This window comes from Octopus sinensis, linkage group LG23 (assembly GCF_006345805.1).
Source record: "Octopus sinensis linkage group LG23, ASM634580v1, whole genome shotgun sequence".
NCBI classification, from domain to species: domain Eukaryota; kingdom Metazoa; phylum Mollusca; class Cephalopoda; order Octopoda; family Octopodidae; genus Octopus; species Octopus sinensis.
Genome location: NC_043019.1, coordinates 3,367,599 through 3,390,081, shown reverse-complemented (window position 1 = coordinate 3,390,081; position 22,483 = coordinate 3,367,599). Strand labels below are relative to the sequence as shown.

The 22,483-nt window shown below is 38.7% G+C and overlaps 1 protein-coding gene and 2 long non-coding RNA genes across 6 annotated transcripts in view; 1 reads left to right on the top strand and 2 right to left on the bottom strand.

Moving 5' to 3' along the window:
- Positions 1–270: 270 nt before the first annotated feature.
- Positions 271–22,483, bottom strand: part of LOC115223513 (syntaxin-17) — a 47,804-nt gene continuing 25,591 nt past the window's right edge. For 3 of the 4 annotated variants that reach the window (XR_005003568.1, XR_005003569.1, XR_005003570.1), the window contains 6 exons: positions 22,134–22,333; positions 20,496–20,546; positions 15,734–15,820; positions 13,407–13,539; positions 11,385–12,138; positions 271–894 (listed from right to left, as the gene is read on the bottom strand). Coding sequence is in view for 1 of the 4 variants with exons in the window: in XM_029794137.2 (XP_029649997.1) it covers positions 888–894; positions 12,060–12,138; positions 13,407–13,539; positions 15,734–15,820; positions 20,496–20,546; positions 22,134–22,333 (557 nt within the window). In the remaining 3 variants the exon portion in view is untranslated. The remainder of the gene's footprint in view (positions 895–11,384; positions 12,139–13,406; positions 13,540–15,733; positions 15,821–20,495; positions 20,547–22,133; positions 22,334–22,483) is intronic. The other variant, XM_029794137.2, reaches the window with a different exon arrangement.
- Positions 2,560–3,253, bottom strand: LOC118767655. Its single transcript, XR_005003572.1, has 2 exons — positions 3,106–3,253; positions 2,560–3,065 (listed from the first exon to the last, which is right to left on the bottom strand). It is a non-coding gene; the product is annotated as an uncharacterized LOC118767655 (long non-coding RNA).
- On the top strand, positions 7,379–8,357 carry LOC118767654. The gene is made up of 3 exons (XR_005003571.1): positions 7,379–7,398; positions 7,463–7,467; positions 8,219–8,357. It is a non-coding gene; the product is annotated as an uncharacterized LOC118767654 (long non-coding RNA).

Here is a 22,483-nt window from a genome sequence, read left to right as displayed (position 1 = left end):
TTCGAGCGAGGTTGTTGCCAGTAACGCCTGACTGGCCCTGTGTCGGTGACACATAAAAGCACCCACTACACTCGGAGTGGTCGACGTTAGGAAGGGCATCTAGCTGTAGAAACTCTGCCACATCAGATTGGAGTCTGGTTCGCCAGATCTCAAATCGTCCAACCCATGCTAACATGGAAAGCGGACATTAAATGATGAAGATGATGAAAAAATTCACTGCAGAGACACTTTATGAACACGCTGTATATATAAATCAACAACAATAACAAATGATAAAGCCATATATTTTATTTCACCACAGATCTACCATAACATATCATTCCTGAAGCTTTACAAATACCAGTGGACAGTTTCTGAGGTTTACAGTTTGATAATTTACATAAAAATTTACATAAAATGGCTGAGCTTTGTGACACATTTGGAAGATGCGAGATCATTGATCACTCATCATAGTTTTTTATTTTTCCTTTTTAGTTTTTTTTGTTTTGTATTTCTCTGAAACAAGGGTGTTTAATGACAATGAGGAGAATGCATGGCTGAGTGGATAAGGTTATTTGCTAAGCGATCATGTAACATTGGGGTTCAATCCCAAAGCACAGCAGCACCTTAAGCGTTTTTTACCATAGCCTCAGGACAATCCCGAGATCTGTGAGTATTAGTTTAGTAAATGGAAACTGTGTGGAAGCCCTCAGGAGAGCTCGTTCTTGTTTTTGTGCCAGGTTGTGGTGCTCAACACCAAAATCTGGCCCTTGAGTATCTTTAGTGGAATCCATTCCGTTACATGAATTCAGACCCAAATTCCTTGTTTGAGGATTCCTTTATCCCTTTTCTTCCACCAGTTTCTGAGGTCCAGTTGAAGGGTCTCGGCACTGCCCTTCGTCATCTGATTAAATCCTCAAAAACAAAACAAAAAAAAATGAAAATAAAACAGAAACAAAACAAAAAATAAAATGAAACTAAAACAAAAATAATGGGATCTATGAGAAACCGGCCCCTATACAGTGGGAGGGTGTCTTCAAGCATGATCAATAGCTGTAGACATTTGAGAGTTTATTTTTTAATCTTCTTTGGTTGTAAGCATTGATTGTTTGGTTTTTAATATAGGCACAAGGCAAATATTTGGACAAGCTAAGAGTGAATATATATTTCTTTACTACCCACAAGGGACAAACAAGGACAGACAAAGGAATTAAGTCGATTACATCGACCCCAGTTGCGTATACTTAATTTATCGACTCCGAAAGGATGAAATGCAAAGTCGACCTCAGCGGAATTTGAACTCAGAACGTTACGACAAATGAAATACCTATTTCTTTACTACCCACAAGGGGCTAAACACAGGGGACAAACAAGGACAGACAAAGGGATTAAGTCGATTACATCGACCCCAGTGCGTAACTGGTATTTAATTTATCGACCCCGAAAGGATGAAAGCTAAAGTCGACCTCAGCGGTATTTCAACTCAGAACGACGTAACGGCAGACGAAATACCTATTTCTTTACTACCCACAAGGGGCTAAACATAGAGGGGACAAACAAGGACAGACAAAGGAATTAAGTCGATTACATCGACCCCAGTGCGTAACTGGTACTTAATTTATCGATCCCGAAAGGATGAAAGGCAAAGTCGACCTCGGCGGAATTTGAACTCAACGTAATGACAGACGAAATACAGCTACGCATTTCGCCCGGCGTGCTAACGTTTCTGCCAGCTTGCCGCCTTCTAAGAGTGAATATAATTAATGAAATAAGCTTGGGGCTTATATTAAGTTCTGCTAGGTATTACTATCGCAAGTCAAATGACCCATATGGGTAGTTACCGTGGTTTCCATAGCATTTAAATGACTAAGATCACAGCATTTCACCCAAGCAGGATGACAGTCCTTTACAGCTGAGTGGACCAGACTGGAGCAACATGAAATGAAGTATTTTTGCTCAAGAACACAATATACTGCCTGGTCCAGGAATTGAAACCTTGACCTTATGATTGATTGTGAATGCAACATCCCTAAACACTATGCGACATACCTTCCTTTTTTGGGAAATATAACAGGCAATAATTTTATCATTTTTGTCTCATCAGATACATAAAAAGACAAAGCTGACCTAAGCTGAAATTGAACTCGGAACGGTGTGGCTTAACTAGATGCAGTGACATATTTCTTTCTATTTGAACACTCTCTCTCTTTTACTTGTTTCAGTCATTTGACTGCGGCCATGCTGGAGCACCGCCTTTAGTCGAGCAACTCGACCCCGGGACTTATTCTTTTGTAAGCCCAGTACTTATTCTATCGGTCTCTTTTGCCGAACCGCTAAGTAACGGAGACATAAACACACCAGCATCAGTTGGTGGGACAAACACACATATATATATATATATATGACGGGCTTCTTTCAGTTTCCGTCTACCAAATCCACTCACAAGGCTTTGGTCGGCCTGAGGCTATAGTAGAAGACACTTGCCCAAGGTGCCATGCAGTGCGACTGAACCCTGAACCATGTGGTTGGTAAACAAGCTACTTACCACATAACCACTCCTGCGCTTTTCATTTCTTCATATTTTTCGGTCAAGCCATGATTATTGTTTTGTTTGACCTTTAGTTTGCCCTACTCCCACCAGTGTAAAATCATTTAGTTTGAGACCCCCTTCATCAACATTTAACGTCTATTTCCCATGCTGGCATGGGTCAGACGGTTTAACTGGAGCTGGCAAGCTGGAGAAATGTACCAGGTTCCAGTCATATGTTTTGGCTTGGCTTTTATGGCCGAGATGTCCATCCTAACACCAAACCACTTTATAGAGTGCACTGGGTGCTTTTTATGTGACACCGACACATAATTGAGCTTATTGCAGATATCTTGTTTTTGTGTATTTTCTTTTAGATTTTAAGGGAGTTTTTGTCTACAAATTGTATGGATAATCCCAAAGTTTTTTTTTTTTCCTCTATGTGAGAAAACCTAGAACCTATCATATTTGTATTTAGTCTGTAGAACACTTCCCTCGGATATTTTTTCTCTCCAGCCACTTTACTAATGGACGTAGTCAGGTGCTGTATTACCACTACCTCCACTGCCACCACCACCACCACCACCACCACACCATACTACCATTTGTGTCTGTATTCCTGTGTGTACAATTAGATCTTTCACTTGTTTCAGTCATTTGACCGTGGCCATGCTGGAACATGCCTTGAAGGGTTCTTGAAGGTGTAATTTAATTGTTCATTTTGAATTGATAAAAGGTTTTTTTTTTCTAATTTATATATATATAATAATGATAATAATAATAATAATAATAATATTAGGGAGTATGGCTCCAAACTTACAGGGAAAAATTAGATTTAGTATTAAATCAAATTTCACAGTATAAAAATATAAAATATGAATTAGAGATAAAAACCACTATTAGGCAACTCAAACAGTGATAGACATAAACCAATATATATATATATATTGTGTGTGTGTGTGTGTTTGTTTACATTTGCACTCTGAAAGTCATGAGCTACTAGTGGTGTTGTTATTGAGATGTCTTCCACCAACAAATCCTTTGCTTGCTTTACTCATTTAATATGCAAAATAATAACAGATTCCTTATTTGTAAAATAGGTAAAGGTTAGCAACAGAAAGGGCATCTGGCTGTAAAACAATGCCTCACCAATTTATTCATGTAACCCAAAACTGAAATCGATCAAAAAAAAAATCAATGGAAATTGTAGTTGTGATACCAGTGCCGTTGGCACGTAAAAAGCACCAACCGAGCGTGGCCATTGCCAGCCTCACCTGGCACCAGTGCCGGCAGCACGTAAAAAGCACCTGAAGACCTGTTGAGGCAAGTGAAATCGATCAAAAAATCAATGGAAATTGTAGTTGTGATACCAGTAACGTTGGCACGTAAAAAGCACCATCCGAATGTGGCCGTTGCCAGTGCCACCTCGACTGGCTTCCCTACCGGTGGCACGTAAAAAGCACCAAGCGATCATGTCCGTTTGCCAGCCTCCTCTGGCCCCCGTGCCGGTGGCACGTAAAAGCCATCCACTACACTCACGGAGTGGTTGGCATATGGAAGGGCATCCAGCTGTAGAAACACTGCCAGATCAGACTGGAGTCTGGCGCAGCCTCCTGGCTTCCCAGACTCCGGTCGAACCGTCCAACCCGTGCTAGCATGGATAACGGACGTTAAACGATGATGATGATGATGATGAACCCAGTGGCTCTCAACCAGGGTCCATATAAGATATTTCTATTAAAACTTATATGCAATATATTAGTTATACTCCTACAACATACCAAATATTCTAACAACTTTAAAACATATACAGCATTTTAACATGTGCAAGGAACCTGCGTGTATAAGGACCCACTAAGTATGGGGGCTTAAAATTTGGAAAAAAGTCTTTGTAAGGGATTATAATACTACTCATCTACAACAAGAAATTCCCAGGTTTTTTAAACTTTATTTTTGACAAAAAAGGCTTCCTTATACATGTTAAAATATGGTAATTCCTATTAATATCTAATTATAAAAATATAATAGGATTTTATTTAAATAGTGAATTGATATGAGGGGCCAGTAGAGTTAATTAGGAATCAAAGGGGTTCATAGGCAAAAAATGGTTGAGAACCACTGATCTAACCCCTACCAGCAAAGAAAAATAGACATAAAGCTAACAAAATTATTTGTCAATATTGTTATTTCTGATACAAGTCGCAGCCTAGGACTGAGGGTCAATGACGTCAACCCCCACCCCCACACAAAATGCTGACCTTCTGTCTAAATTAGAAACCATTATCAGTGTTTTACATAAAAAACAAGATCATAAAGTAACTATTATCTAAAACATAATCTGAATATACCCCATGCTCTCTTAAATACATCTATCCCTCTGTTTATCTACCCATTTATCTATCTCTTTACTCTTTTACTTGTTTCAGTCATTTGACTGCAGCCATGCTGAAGCACTGCCTTTAGTCGAGCACATCGACCTCAGAACTTATTCTTTGTAAGCCTAGTACTTATTCTATCAGTCTCTTTTGCCAAACTGCTAAGTTACGGGGATGTAAACACACCAGCATCGGTTATCAAGCGATGTTGGGGGGGACAAACACACACACACACATATAGATATATATACATATATATGACAGGCTTATCTATCTATCTTTTTTTTGGCAATCCCTTTTGATCGGAATACCCCCCACCTTTTTTTCACAATCCCTTTTGATTGGAATCTGCGCCCCCTTTCCCCCTTCTCTTCTTCCCAAAAAGAAAAGCTCTACTTTGTATTTTGTCTCCTCTGTGTTTAGCCCTGTGTGGCCAATAAAGTAATCAATCCATCCATCCATCCATACATACATACACACATATAGATACACTTCCTGGGCCCTTACCAGTTGTTGCCCTCTATAACTTGTGCTTACAGTTCATACAGTAAGCAATTTTGACTAGTATGTATTCAGACCTAATATAATTATCATTTTTTTTTAATTATCATTTTTATTGCCCAAAAGGGGCTAAACATAGAGAGGACAAATAAGGACAGACAAAGGGATTAAGTCGATTATATCGACCCCAGTGCGTAACTGGTACTTAATTTATCGACCCTGAAAGGATGAAAGGCAAAGTCGACCTCGGTAGAATTTGAACTGAGAACGTAGGGGCAAACGAAATACTGCTAAGCATTTTGCCTAGTGCGCTAACGTTTCTGCCAGCTCGCCACCTTTTTTTTTTTTTTAGGTCCTTGTAGCGTAGGGGTCAACAAAAAAAAAAGAAAAAGAAAAGAAGCAGCATACAAATTCAAGATATCAATTGATAGAAAGTTTAAAGGACTGAATATCATAGACCAGGTGAAAATTAGGTGACGGTAATCAGTTCTAAAAAGCAGCAGTTCAAGAAATAAAGCTATTAGACTTATGACTAATAGGATGCCCAACAGAGAAATGGTGCACCTTTAGTGGGGACAAACATTATCAGTCAATGACTATTATTTATTTACTTCAACAAGTATGGGAGACAACTCTGGACATGTTTCACTATTATGACCTCATCAGGAAAGCATAAATGTCACCATATTTATGCTTGTCTTTCATCACTAATGTAGAGATGAGAGATTCACTATGTATATGTACAAGAGTGCATGATGGTTGTTATAGGATATTAATGAATATCTCAGACACACCAGTTGTATGAAAATCAGTAATTAAGTAGCCAGTACCGCATCGACTGGCCTCCGTGCTGTGGGCACGTAACAAACACCATCCGATCGTGGCCGTGCCAGTCTTGCCTGGCCTCCGTGCCGGTGGCACGTAAAAAACACCATCCGAGCGTGGCTGTTCGCCAGCCTCGTCTAGCACCTGTGTCGGTGGCACAAAAAAAAACACCATCCGAGCGTGGCCGTTCGCCAGCCTCGTCTGGCACCTGTGTCGGTGGCACATAAAAAGCACCCACTACACTCACGGAGTGGTTGGCGTTAGGAAGGGCATCCAGCTGTAGAAACACTGCCAGATCTGACTGGCCTGGTGCAGCCTTCGGGCTTCCCAGACCCCAGTTCAACCGTCCAACCCATGCTAGCATGGAAAGCGGACGTTAAAAACTTTGATGATGATGAAGTTGGTGTTAATATACTTAATGAGAGGAAATATGAAAGTGTTAACTACAAATATCTAAATAGTGAAGAAAAGAAACAATACCAGTTAATGATTAACAGTGTTGCAACTATTTTGGAAATAATGGGAGGCAACTCAAGATATATTTCCGTTCTTATTCTGACCTTGTTAGTGAAACATAGCTTTCACTGTAAGTACAAAAGTAGCTAGTTCGACAGGATCGAATGAGTTAGAGGACAGTGCCATGTTCCAATGTCTGCTTTGGTATGGTTTCTATGGCTGGATGCTTTTCTAACTACCAATCGCTGTACAGAGTGTACTGGGTGCATTTTTCATTGCACCAGCGTTAGTGAGGTTGCCATGTAACTTGCAAGAATAAAGAGAGCCTTAGACTGAGTTGGAATATAGTAGAGAAGGAAACGAGCTTTATGCTAGGTAAAGACTCCATTCAGTCATGAATGACCAATGGGATTGCACCAAGAAAGTTCCCCTCCAAGGCACGAGTCCAGGTAAGGTTGTTTATGGATGACCAGATATCACCTATGCAAACCAGGCTCCTCTCCCCAAAACACCAATGTTATCCAACGGAAAGGCAAAGACCAATACAGCTTGGCACCAGTGATGTCGCAACTCATTTCTACAGCTGCATGAACTGGAACAATGTGAAATAAAGTGTCTTGCTCAAGAAACGCAGCACACAGCCCAGTCCAAGAATTGAACTCACTACCTCATGATTGTAAGCCTGACACTCTAACCATTGAGCCATGTCCCTTCACTTGTGTTAGGTATTGAAAGGTTAAATTTTAAAAGTAGGGGTAGGAACAAATTCTTGATACATGGCTACCTCGCATTATATAAGGGTGAGTAGAAGTAATTGGAGTGTACCTCAAGGGGAGAGAAAAGAGATAAGACTGAGTGATACTCATTCCTTAGCAGCAGAGGGATTTAAATGAACAGGCTTTGAAGAGAGATTGAAATCAGCTCACTGATTTGGTTTCCTTCTATGCATAAAACACCTATTTCTTTACTATCCACAAGGGGCTAAACACAGAGGAGACAAACAAGGACAGACAAATGGATTAAATCGATTATACCAACTCCAGTGCGTAACTGGTACTTATTTAATCAACCCCGAAAGGATGAAAGGCAAAGTTGACCTCGGTGGAATTTAAACTCAGAATATAGCGGCAGACGAAATACCCATTTCTTTACTACCTACAAGGGGCTAAACACAGAGGGGGCAAACAAGGACAGACAAACGGGTTAAGTCGATTATATCAACCCCAGTGCGTAACTGGTACTTAATTTATCGACCCCGAAAGGTTGAAAGCCAAAGTTGACCTCAGCGGAATTTGAACTCAGAATGTAACAGTAGACGAAATACTGCTAAGCATTTCGCCCGGCGTGCTAACGATTCTGCCAGCTCGCCGCCTTCTGTGCATAAAACACCTATCAATTACTAGGGTTGATTTAATGGACTGTCCCATTCAAATTTATGGGCCTAACCCTTTCGTTACTGTGTTTATTTTGAGACGCTGTGTTTCTTTCAATTACTTTTAAATATAACAAAGAATTTAGTAAAATAACTTAGTCTGTGACTAAGGTTTGGTAGAAGAAATAAACTTGACCTAAAAGTTGTCATCCTCATTCAAATAGTATTTTAACTTTCCACAAATCAAAAAATAGTTTTGCTTTTGAATTATTGATTGAAATTCATAAGAAAAAAAAAACGGTATCTCAAGCATAGACAGACAGACAGACAGGTAGAGAGATAGGTAAATAAATAAATACGAAAATAGATAGAATAGTGTGTATATACTGGCCTTTAGAATGTATCACAATGTATTGTATTAGGTAACAAAAAAGGGTTGCTGCTAGGAAGGGCATCCATTCATTACCATATTGCCCTAAGAATTCCCGTCCATACCATGTTAGCATGGAACAAGAGATATAAAAATATATGCACTCACACATACATACAGACATATATCATTATTATTGTTGTTATTATTATTATTATTATTATTATTATTTAATATCCATGTTCCATGCTAGCATGGATTGAAGAATTTGACAAAGAACAGATGAGTCAAGGATGACATAGTGTCCCAGTGTCTGCTTTGGCATATATATATATATATATATATATATATACATATATATGTTTGTATATATACATATATATTTCATATATATACATATATATTTCATATATATACATATATTTCATATATATACAATATATTTTCATATATATACATATATATTTCATATATATACATATATATTTCATATATATACATATATATTTCATATATATACAATATATATATATATATATTTCATATATATACATATATATATATATATATATATATAATATATATATATATATATATATATATAGATATATATATATATATATATGTATACATATATATATTTGTATATATTTGCATATATATATATACATACATATATAATATATGTATACATATATATATATTGTATATATTTGCATATATATAAAGTTAATCCAAACATGAAAACACAAAGAGAAAACACAACAACGCGAGGACATGGAACATGTATAGTGTTATTGGACGCTCAGGAAAGGAAAGAAAGAAGGACGATTTTAACATTTCCAGCGGAGCTCTTCATCAGAAACATAAGAAAAGGAAAGATCCAAGGAAGGGAAGACGGAGGAAAAAAAAAATTGCCAACGATACACACGTGTTGCATATACACACACACACACATATATATATATATATATATATATATATACTGTGAAAATAATAAGGGTAGAAAATTTAGAAAAATTTTCATATCAGCGGCTAGAATGCTTAATAATATCAATAGACAACACATTTTCATATATAATAGTGTATAAACAATTTAAGTATTTAACTAGAAAAATATCTTTTTATTTTCATTCCCTTTGTAATTGCTTTTATTTGTGGTGTGGGCTTTAACTGCCCTCTTTAGCATGTAAGGTGTCCTGCCAAAAGGTCACCTCTTTCGTGTATAAATACTTAAATTGTTTATACACAATAACACACACACACACACATATATTATTTATATAATTAGGGTTCAGCAAAAAAAATTACCACACACCAAACTTTTAGAAATAGCAGCCAAAAAATTTAGCTATTTCCAAATTTAGCTATATATATATTTGCATATATATACACACACACATATATATATATATAGTTTGCTAAGTGCAATGAATAAAATTCCCAGTCTGCAAATCACTCATGTAGCTTTACATTTAAATAAAATAAGAAAAATATATATAGACTCTACTTTTGCACACTTGAGTTCTATTCACACTCTTTGTATGTACAGAATCACATACAAGGCTGACTCAGGAAGTATTGTGACTCTTATATGATTCACCCTTTTACATTTACATATTGAAAACACTAGCAGTAGTAGTAGTGGTGGTGGTGGTGGTAGTGACAGCAAGACACCATCATTTGATTTGTAGAAGCAAGAAAGCTGGGATGGATGAAAATAAAATCTAAGCTAGCAAGAAGCAGCTGTTACTGACAAGCCAATGAACAATAAACCCGGCATTGATATGAAGCTTAGCAAGGGCTGACTTTGCTAAAAGATGAAATAAAAAGAAGCATAAAAACAACATTAAACATGCAAATGTTAGTTGCAAAACAAACAACATTATTATTATTGTTATTATTATTATTATTATTATTTTTCGTTTTTGGATTTGGTTTGCAAGATTCTTTATATGAGTTCGTGTGTTGAAGCAGCATATTCTGTTGTGTCTGGGGAGAGTCATTTTCTTTTTGTGCCTTATTATGTAACACAATCACTGGTAAAATTTCTTATTTTTATTGTCTTAAAATTTTCGTTGCGTCTTACAACCTTTTCAATAGTTTTGACTCTGTCCGTTATTGAAAAGGTTGCGAGACGCAACGAAAATTTTAAGACAATAAAAATAAGAAAAACATGGAAAGTTTACCGGTGAGTTTGTTAAATAATAAGGCACAAAAAGAAAATGACTCTCTCCAGACACAATAGAATCCTTATTATTATTATTTGGATGGTAAGCTGGTAGAATTGTCAGTATGACAAGTAAAATGCTTAGTGGCATTTCATCCGCTTTTCACATTCTGAGTTCAAATTCTGCCGAGGGTGGACCTTGCTTTCATCCTCTCGGGGGTTGATAAAATAACTAGCAGTTGAGTGCTGGAGGTCAATGTAATCAATAACTCCAACCCTAATCGTATCCAATCTGAAAATGCTAGCCTCGTGCCAAAATTTGAAACCAGTATTCTCACCAGTTCTGTAATGTAATTGAGGGCAAAGTCAACCCTGGTGGCATTTGAATTCAGAATGCAAAGACGGACGAAATGGTGCTAACCATTTTGCCTAGCAGGCTAATGATTCTGGCAGCTTGCTGTCTTAGGGCTGATGTAGATCTTAAACCATTTTTCAACTCTAGCAATGAAATTAATACAAACATTGTAAGTGTATTGAATTCTATATTAAATTCTGTAGGAGAGCTTCTATAACTGAGACTTGACAGCAAATTCTTCCTTTATACCAGTGACCCGTTTAATCCTATAACATTTAAACTAACCATATCTGATCCTAACAGTCTACATGTTTTATGGTCAAACTGGCTAGATCCAGCCTCTCACACCTAACCTACAATATCATCGAAAAAAGAAACAGTTATATCGTCGGAATCTCATGGTTACAAGACAATGCATTATTGATCCAAAACAATGAGAATAAATAAGCATTACATTAGACAGGGTAAGCTGAATTCTAAGGGGCTAAAAGTAATACAAATGTTTTTTTGTTGTTTTTTTTAATAAGTTTTATCAGTCATGTTTGTGTGAGTGTGGTTAGTTACAGAGGTGGTGGTGGAGGTGGTGGTGATGGTGGCGGTGGAAAAATGACCATTAATGCTATGTATCTTTTGAGAAAACATATGGCGATTATTAAGGTATAAATTCAACAAAGGAATCTGGATGTTCCAGTGACAGCAATATTTACATTCCAAATGTAAAGATTACGGAAAACCATTGAATAATTCTGGCTGAAATGGCCATTCAATAAACAGCATTTCAGTAAATGGTAAAATTAGTTTTAGACATCCAAATTATAATTGCCCTCTGCTTCAAAATAATTTGTTGGTTTTGTTTTGTTTTGGTGGGGGGGGGGGGTTGTGTGATTTTTGTTGTGTTTTGTTTCCTTTTTTCTTTTTTATTCTTGTCTTTGGAATTAGGTTCAGTTGATTAGAAAGCATGCCAAAGTTAGTTCAAGAATACAAAGGTTGTCTGTATTCTTCCTAATGTTTGCGGAATGGTAATTGGCTTTGGAGGTAAGAAATGAAAAGCTCGCTCGTCAAAGCTATTAGTTAAGCCTTGAGATTAGCTTCTTCTTTAACTGCAGATAGATCAGGTAGCGATACCGACCCTTTCTTGCTCAGGTTATTCATTTCCATCTCTGCCACACTTTGCCGTCGTCTTTTCAATATTTTGCCACCAACAAAACCTAAAGGAAAAAAGTAAGAAAAACATTGAAGATAATTAATGGAATTTCATCTTCAAATTATGACATCAAGAAATTAAGAAGAACTATTAAAATCATTTTTCATTTCTAGCAATGAAATTAATATAAACATAGGCGTAGGAGTGGCTGTGTGGTAAGTAGCTTGCTTACCAACCACATGGTTCCGGGTTCAGTCCCACTGTGTGGCATCTTGGGCAAGTGTCTTCTGCTATAGCCTCGGGCTGACCAATACCTTGTGAGTGGATTTGGTAGACGGAAACTGAAAGAAGCCTGTCGAATATATGTATATATATATATATATATGTATGTGTGTGTATATGTTTGTGTGTCTGTGTTTGTCTCCCACACCATCGCTTGACAACCGATGCTGGTGTGTTTACGTCTCCGTCACTTAGCGGTTCGGCAAAAAGAGATCGATAGAATAAGTACTGGGCTTACAAAGAATAAGTCCCGGGGTCAATTTGCTCGACTGAAGGCAGTGCTCCAGCATGGCCACAGTCAAATGACTGAAACAAGTAAAAGAGTAAAAGAGAATTGGCGATGTGTTGTGCTTGAGAAGACTCATCAAGCCAAGTGAAATCATAGTTGTGACCAATGCCAGTGTCACGTAACTGGCACTTGTGCCGGTGGCGCATAAAAAGCACCCATTATATTCTTGGTGTGGTTGGCATTAGGAAAGACATCCAGCCTTAGAAACCAGGCCAAATCAGATTTGGAACCTGGTGCAGCTCTCCAGCTTACCAGTTTCATTCAAACTGTCCAACCCATGCCAGCAAGGAAAGCAGATGCTAAATGATGATGATGGTGTGTGTGTGTATGTGTCTGTCTGTCTGTGCCCCCCCCCCCATCATTACTTGATCACCAGTGTTGGTGTGTTTACTTCCCTGTAACTTAGCAGTTCAGCAAAAGGGTTCGATAGAATAAGTACCAGGCTTAAAAGAAAAAAGTACTGGGGTCAATCCATTCAAGTAAAAGTTCTTCAAGGCAGTGCCCCAGCATGGCCGCAGTCCAATGACTGAAACAAGTAAAAGATAGCAAGATAGACGATATCTTTTCCATATAGTTGAAAGTGTGCCTTGTATCTTTTGTTTCTTTATTGGCCACACAGGGCCAAACACAGAGGGGACGAAATACAAAATAGAGCCTTTCTTTTTGGGAAGGAAAGAAAATGACAGCCCCACTAAGGGCCAAAAGTTGAAGTGTGTCTGTGAGTAATGGTTTGGATAGTCTTTAACTGTTATGGTACTTACCAATCAGTCCACCTCCCATTGCAGCAGCTACACCACCAAGCTTAGCACAAGCTACAAATCCAATGGGTCCACCGACAATACCGCCGACTATTGCTCCAGCTAAAGGTATCATGGCAGTTTTTATTTTAGCACTCTGCAAGGAATAAAATGAAATACAATAAGAACGTATGATGAGATAACAGGTTTCTGCAAAGTTATTGGGATGTAAACACACCAACACCGGTTGTCAAGTGGTGGCAAGGGACAACAAAAAATACACACCCACACATATACACATATACGAAATGTATGAAAAATGTAGTTTATGGAATTTCATCTTCAAATTATGACATCAAGGATATAAGAACTATTAAAACCATTTTTCACTTCTAGTAATGAAATTAATATAGACATTGTAAGTACATTGAATTCTATATTAAATTCTGTAGGGGTCATCCTATAATTGATGATGATGAGGAAGAGGATATAGTTAGCGTGCCGGGCGAAATGCTTAGCGGTATTTCGTCTGCCATTACATTCTGAGTTCAAATTCCGCCGAGGTTGACTTTGCCTGTCATCCTTTCTGGGTCGATTAAATGAAGTACCAGTTACGCACTGCGGTCGATATAATCGACTTAATCCCTTTGTCTGTCCTTGTTGGTCCCCTCCATTTTTAGCCCCTTGTGGGCAATAAAGAAATAGGTTTCTGCATACAGGCAAAATATTTCAGAACATAGACATGTCGCAGCCACAGAGGAATGGTTGTGTGGTTGGGTAAGAAGTTAAGGGTTCCTTTCAGGACTGCATGGTTCTATACTCTTTTTTAACTCTTTGACTTGCTTCGGTCATTTGACTGCGGCCATGCTGGAGCACCACCTTTAGTCGAGCAAATCGACCCCAGGACTTATTCTTTGTAAGCCCAGTAGTAATTCTATCGGTCTCTTTTGCCGAACTGCTAAGTTACGGGGATGTAAACACACCAGCATTGGTTGTCAAACAATGCTAGAGGGACAAACACAGACACACAAACATATACACACACACACACATATATATATATATATATACATATATACGACAGGCTTCTTTCAGTTTCCATCTACCAAATCCACTCACAAGGCTTTGGTTGGCCCGGGGCTATAGCAGAAGGCACTTGCCCAAGATGCCACGCAGTGGGACTGAACCCGGAACCATGCGGTTGGTTAGCAAGCTACTTACCACACACCAGCATCGGTTGTCAAGCGATGTTGGGGGGACAAACACAGACACACACACACATATATATACATACACATACGTATGTGCTGATTCCACATAAAAACACCTGCGCTGGTGCCATATAGAGGAGCACCCACGTCGATGCCATGTACAACATCATATAAAAAGCACCCATGTGGGCACCACATAAGAGGCACCTGTGCCAGTGCGGAATAAGGAGCATCCATGTTGGCTCCGTGTAAAACAACATCTGTTCTGGCACCACATGACAGAAACCATGCAGGCACCACATGTAAAGCACTCATGCCAGTGCCACGTAAGGGGCACCATGTAAAGAGAACCTGTGCTGGTGTCACATGTTTACTAAATCCATTTACAGGCACACAAAAGCTTGTTGTGGGTAAACAACCATTAAGATTTGTCCAAATATTTTTGGGACATATTTGGCCAGTAAAAAGGCAATATCGACTGCTGTTTTGCCACTGAGAAAAACTGATGCTTTAGGCAATAAGTGTTAAAACGCAGGAGTGGCTGTGTGGTAAGTAGCTTGTTTACCAACCACATGGTTCCGGGTTCAGTCCCACTGCGTGGCACCTTGGGCAAGTGTCTTCTACTATAGCCTCGGGCCGACCAAAGCCTTGTGAGTGGATTTGGTAGACGGAAACTGAAAGAAGCCCATCGTATATATATATATATATATATATATATATATATGCATGTGTGTGTTTGTGTGTCTGTGTTTGTCTCCCTAGCATTGCTTGACCACCGATGCTGGTATGTTTATGTCCCCGTCACTTAGCGGTTCGGCAAAAGGGACCGATAGAATAAGTACTGGGCTTACAAAAGAATAAGTCCCGGGATCGAGTTGCTCGATTAAAGGCGATGCTCCAGCATGGCCGCAGTCAAAAATGACTGAAACAAGTAAAAGAGTAAAAGAGTAAAACTTTTCATGGTCGCCCTCTGGCAGAACGGTGAATGCATTTCTAGTTACTTGGCTGCTATGGTCAGCGTTGTGTACAACAAGAGCGACAACCTTGAAATGACTCTGGAAGTCCTCAAAACAAGGGCCTGATCCTGATTACATGCAACATTTTAAAACGAATGGATGAGTGTTTAGGATTAACCGGTACCTTTGAAAGATTCTTTGCTCCTGCTTGGATATTGTCGTGAGCTGTTTCAAGGTTTTCTTCAATTTGGTCGATTTTCTCTTGTTGGTTCTAAGCAGAGCATGAAAAAGAAACAGATAAAAATTAATTTAACCCTTTAGTGTTCAGATTATTCTGTCAAATGTAATGTTTGTTTATTTAAAAATGGTTTGAATTAATCATGCATTATCTTGTCGTTTAGAGATTTCAGTGATGTGATTTTTTTTAGTTTTAGAACGACATGGTAGGGCTGAGGTGAGAGGCGAGATCTGGTCAGTTTCGATATAAAACAGGTCAAATTATTTGGCCAGATATGGCCAGTTCGAATGCTAAAGGGTTAAGTAATGAACAATTTCTGATTAAAAGTAACTGTACAGCTGATTTATACTAAAGCTATTTCGAACACATACTAAAGCTATTTCCAGTGTTGTTCAAGTATAAAGTAACAGGAATAATTTGTGATTTTGGTGTTGTATTTTTGATGTTAGTGAGCGAAAGGAGAGATGCCCATGGTATGTGCAGGGCTGTAAGGTGGCGAGATGGCAGAAACGTTAGCACGCCGGGCGAAATGCATAGCCGTATTTCGTCTGCCGTTAGGTTCTGAGTTCAAATTCCGCCGAGGTCGACTTTGCCTTTCATCCTTTCGGGGTCGATAAATTAAGTACCAGTTACGCACTGGGGTCGATGTAATCGACTTAATCCCTTTGTCTGTCCTTGTTTGTCCCCTCTGTGTTTAGCCCCTTGTGGGTAGTAAAGAAATAGGTATGTGCAGGACTGTGATAAGCACTGTGTGTGTGTGTGGTCAACAAGTTTGCTTCCTAACCATATATGTGGCCATGGGATGAATCTGTGTGACATCTTGGGCAAGTGTCTTTTAGTATGGTGCTGGGCTGGTCAAAGCCAGTGCCCCCTGACTGGCACCCATGCTGGTGGCACATAAAAAGTATCATCTGAACGTAGGCAATGCCAGTGTCTTCTGACTGGCTCCTCTACTGGTGGCACGTAAAAAGCACCCACTACACTCTCGGAGTGGTTGGCGTTAGGAAGGGCATCCAGCTGTAGAAACCTTGCCAGATCAGATTGGAGCCTGATGCAGCCAACTGGCTTGCCAGTCCTCAGTCAAGCCATCCAACCCATGCTAGCATGGAAAGTGGACGTTAAACGATGATGATCATGATGAATGGGACTTTTTTTAAACATTGAACGTTTATTAGGGTCCAGTTAAGTAAAACAGCAACCAAAGGGTTCCATAGGTAAAAAAAGATATTTGAGAAACACCGACAGAGATGAAAGGAAATAACTATTTACCAAGAACTGTTCTTCTACACTTTGGGCCCTCACACACTCTACAAATATATGTTGGCTGCCCCCTCGTTATCGAGTATTATTATTGGTGTTGTGATCGAATGTGACTTTTATTTGCTTTTTAAGGCTACTGCCAGCCATTCAGTTGAGACTCACAGCACCATCAACAATCATGAACAATAATGTTGTTATCGTGCAATGCTTGTGCAAGGAGATTTTTTTTAAAGTGAGGAAAGGCTGTGCACAGAGTCAATCCCACTCACTAAGCAACAGCAGCCATAATCCGAAAAGAAGAACAAGTCAACATCATCGGTAACCACTGAGCCGCAGGTTTTATGTCAGTTATCCCAGTTACCTGAGTTACCTTCTCCTAGAAGGATGCCCTAACAAAGGCTAGGAGTCCTTCACTCCCAATGGTCTAACCGCGCGATCGGGTATTCAGTCCAATTATTTCTATGTCCCTGCGCATGATACATCCTTAAGACATTTATTGGATGGCTGTTGACTCTCAATAGTTCCTCCGCCCTTTGACGAGTTTTGTTTTTCATCCCGCAGGGTGTCCAATAAACACCCCCCTCACCAAGCAAGTTTGGTGGCGTTGCCGGTTTAGTCGCCGACGACCCGACCATGCAACAAGTTGTACTGGGTTACATGTTACCAGTAGCACTCGAAAGTGACCTGACATAAATATATACATCCAAACATACACACAAATACTTTACTCAGGTAAATATCTCTAGTTGTCAATGTTGAGATCACTCAATTATACTCTAAGTTTAACTGGGATAAAACAGCTGCTACACACAAATATCTTGGACCGTATTGATTCTGCTCCACTAAATGTTATCCTGCTGATAAGTAAACTTTTATTCACTGACACATGATAACCCAAACCTACTGATATGCTGTGACCTGTCTTTTGTAAATTTTACCTGTTTCTTTACTACCCGTAAGGGGCTAAACACAGAGAAGACAAACAAGGACAGTCAAAGGGATTAAGTCGATTATATTGACCCCAGTGCGTAACTGGTACTTATTTAATCGACCCCGAAAGGATGAAAGGCAAAGTCGACCTCGGCGGAATTTGAACTCAGAACGTAATGGCAGACGAAATGCTGCTAAACATTTTGTACGGCGTCCAAACGATTCTTATTTCTTTACTACCCACAAGGGGCTAAACACAGAGAGGACAAACAATGACAGACAAAGGGATTAAGTCGATTATATCGACCCCAGTACGTAACTGGTACTTATTTAATCGACCCCGAAAGGATGAAAGGCAAGGTCGACCTCGGCGGAATTTGAACTTAGAACGTAGTGGCATACGAAATACCTATTTCTTTACTACCCACAAGGGGCTAAACACAGAGAGGACAAACGGATTAAGTCAATTATATCAACCCCAGTGCATAACTGGTACTTATTTAATCGACCCCGAAAGGATGAAAGGCAAAGTCGACCTCGGTGGAATTTGAACTCAGAACGTAGCGGCAGACGAAATACTGCTAAGCATTTCACCCAGCGTGCTAACGATTCTGCCCTAAATTTTGTAAATTTTACCTTTGCTGCAACACTTTACTAAGCTGCGGATCAGCTCTGAAACCAGCCACTCTCCCACCACCATCACAATTATATGAGTGGGACTTCCTCCATCACGCCCACACAGAGTACAATAATAGTAGAACTGTGTAGATAATGACACCGGTAAACTGCTTGGTGACCTGGACAGGGTCGTCATCATTATCGTTTTAATGTTCATTTAATGCCACTGCTGATGCCACGTAAAAAGCACCTGTGCCAACACCACATACAAAACACCTGTGCCGACACCATGTAAGTGACACTCGTGCCAGTCCCACATAAAGAGCAACTGTGCCGGTGTCACATACAGAGCACCCATTCTAATACCACACAAAGAGCACCTGTTCTGGTGCCTCATAAAGAGCACCCGTACTGGTGTCATATGCGGAGCGCCTATGCCAGCGCCTATGAGGTAATATTTCCCCTTGGTCACACACAAACACAAACACAGTTTCCATCCATCAAATCCACTCACAAAGCATTGGTTGGCCCAGGGTCAAAGTAGAAGACACTTGCCCAATGTGCCATACTGTAGGACTGAACCCAGGACCATGCTGTTGGGAAGTGAACTTCTCAAGTACACAGTCATGTCTATCTCTTCTAAAGCTTTAAAAGTACACTTGTGATATATCTCTACTGAACACATTAAGACATAAATTTGTAACCTGTCTTTACTAAAACTGAGATAGAATTTGACATATATATATAAATGGCAAAAAGTTTGTGTGTGTGTGTGTCCTTTATACAAATCCACAATTTTTCACTTAGAGGGCTCGCACTTTCTATGGTCATTCAAAACCGTCCAAGTGTGGTCGTGCATATCTTTACATTTTCCCAGTCACCCCGCAAAGCCATTAAAGAAATCAATAGAAGTGACTATTTTGTGAATTTTCTATCCAAAACCCAATCAAAATGCCTGAAACTTGATACGCCAATTGAATGCCAGCTAGCTGTACGTGATTGGTTGGAGATTTGGACAGTACTCGCGTGTATATGCGCACGCATGCAGCTGTATATGCATGCACTAGCACTATAGTGCTAGTATATATATAATGTTTAAAGTTGTGATACACTTCTACTACAGATTGGTAAAATTATGATGTCTCAACAAAAGATAGATATGATTCTGAAATATATAGTTGTAAGATACCTTTACTATAGAGCAATAACATTTTTATTAAAGATAGAGTGGTAACAAACTTTTACTAAAGATAGATATAATTGTGATATGTCTCAACTTAAGAATAATTATAACTGTAACATATTTCTACTAAAGGTAGTTAAGGCTATGATGTGCTTCTATTACTCTTTTACTTGTTTCAGTCATTTGACTGTAGCCATGCTGGAGCACCACCTTTAGTTGAGCAAATCAACCCCAGGACTTATCCTTTGTAAGCCTAGTACTTATTCTATCAGTCTCTTTTGCCGAACCGCTAAGTTACAGAGACGTAAACACACCACCATCATTTGTCAAGCGATGTTGGGGTGGGGTGGGGACAAACACAGACACACAAACACACACCCACACACACATATATATATACATATATACAACAGGCTTCTTTCAGTTTCCGTCTACCAATTCCACTCACAAGGCTTTGGTCGGTCCGAGGCTATAGTAGAAGACACTTGCCCAAGGTGCCACGCAATGGGACTGAACCCGGAACCATGTGGTTGGTATTATTAATGATAGATAAGTGTATAAAGTTGTGATATAACTCAACTAAAGGTAAGTAAAATTATGATATGTCTCTACAGAAAATAGATATTGTTACAAAATATATAACTGTGGTAAACTTTTAATTAAGATAGTTAAGTTTATGATGTGCCTGTATTTATGATAAATATAGTTATGACATACCTCTACTAAGGATGAAAAATCATGCACCATTTGGTTAAGATCAACTAAATTCTGAAAAATACAAAAGGAAAAACAAGATAAAATATGAAAAAAAAAGTAAGAAATGTGTAAAGTAAAATGTAATTACTACATGATAAAATGTAATTAATACAAAGTAAAAATCTATTTGTTACATGGTACAACTTTCAGAGCATATGCAATTGTTACAAATTGAAATGTACAGGGTGTCCACAAAGTCTGGGTACAAGGGGTAAATAAAATCATAACATAATTAAATATAAGAAATAATAATTTCTTAAAGTATTGTTAATCCCCATGTGGGTACATGGAGTAAATAAAATCATAACATAAACAATTAAATATAAGAACTAATAATGTCTTAAAGTATGTGTACCCAGACTTTGTGGACACCCTGTAGTTGTTCAAAATTGATATGAGTTTCTTATACATTGCAATGTAATACTTGAAAATTGAAAGTAACTGTTAAATGCTGAAACATAAATAGTTATAAACAGAAATGAAATTTCTACAAAGTGTAATATACTTATTACAAGGTGAGGAAGTATTTGTCTGTTTTTCACATCACTATTGAATGAGCTGTGGAATGGGCATAAAATCTGTTTATCAGCTGAGCAAACTGTGGCATGGTATATAATGGATTATATGTTTGACTCAGGCATGTTACTAGGTTTGGAGAGAAGTGAAACTGGGTTGAAAATGGTGTGGAGTGAAAGTGAGGGTCTCAATGAATTGAGAACGGGATCAAAAAAGCAAAAAAAGAAAGATTTGTAATGAGACTTATTTGATTTAATTTTAATCGGCAAAAACAGATAAAATAAAGATGGGAACAAATGAGTGGAACAGGTTTATTTAGTTCGTTCAATGTTCACTTTATGAGGTTGTGAACCTGTTCATTCTACGAAACTCAGTGGATGAGGCTGTGAACATGGCTTCTCTGTGAGACAATGAATGTGTTCAGTGGATGAGATGAACATGCCCAGTCTATGAGTCTGTGAACATATTCAGTGAATGAAGCTGTGAATATGCTCAGTGAGTGAGGTTGTGAACACGTTCAGTCAATACAGTGAACATATCCAGAGAATGAAGCTGTGAACATGTTCAGTGACTGGGGTTGTGAACATGTTCAATGAATGAGAATGTGAACATATCTATTGACTGAAGCTGTGAACATGTTTAGTGAGTGAGGTTATGAACATGTTCCATGTAAAAGGTCGTGAAGATATTCACTCTATGCAACTATGAACATGTTTAGTAAATGAGGCAGAGAAAATATCAAGGTTATGAAGCTATGTGCACTGGATGAGGCTGTGAACATGTCTTATATATGCTGCCATGAAAATGTTCAGTGAATGAATCAGTAAACATACGTCATCCATGAGGTTGTAAATATACCTGGTTTATGTAGCTGTGAACAATGGTCAATAAATGAAGCTGTGAATGTACTCAGTGAAGGTTGTGAATATGTCCCATCTATGAGAACATGTTCAGTGATTGGGGTTGTGAACATGTTCAATGAATGAGAATGTGAACATATCTAGTGACTGAAGCTGTGAACATGTTCAGTGTGATAGAATAAACGCAGAAACAATAAGTAGAGTGTTGTAGCCGAAGACTTACTTCTTTTAAGTTCTGCCACGATTCCGCTGCCTGAGAATCCTGTGGAACATTGTAAACCTGCAGTTGAGATATATGGCTTCCCCGTTCAAGTTCCACAGGTAAACTGTGGGGTACAAATTCTTCTGACATGTAATCCGTTTCATTACTCCGGCGTCGCTGTTGCATGAGGTTAGAAGTCAAAATGCTATCACAGACTTCAGCTGAGGAGGAGGAGGAGAGAAGAAGGAGAAGAACAAGAAGGAGATGAGAAGAGAATATTGGAAGAAGGTGGAACAGGGTAGAAGAGGTTCTAAGAAAACATGACAAAAAATCAGAAAAATAACCCCCAAAGATTCACGAGGGTGTCTCAG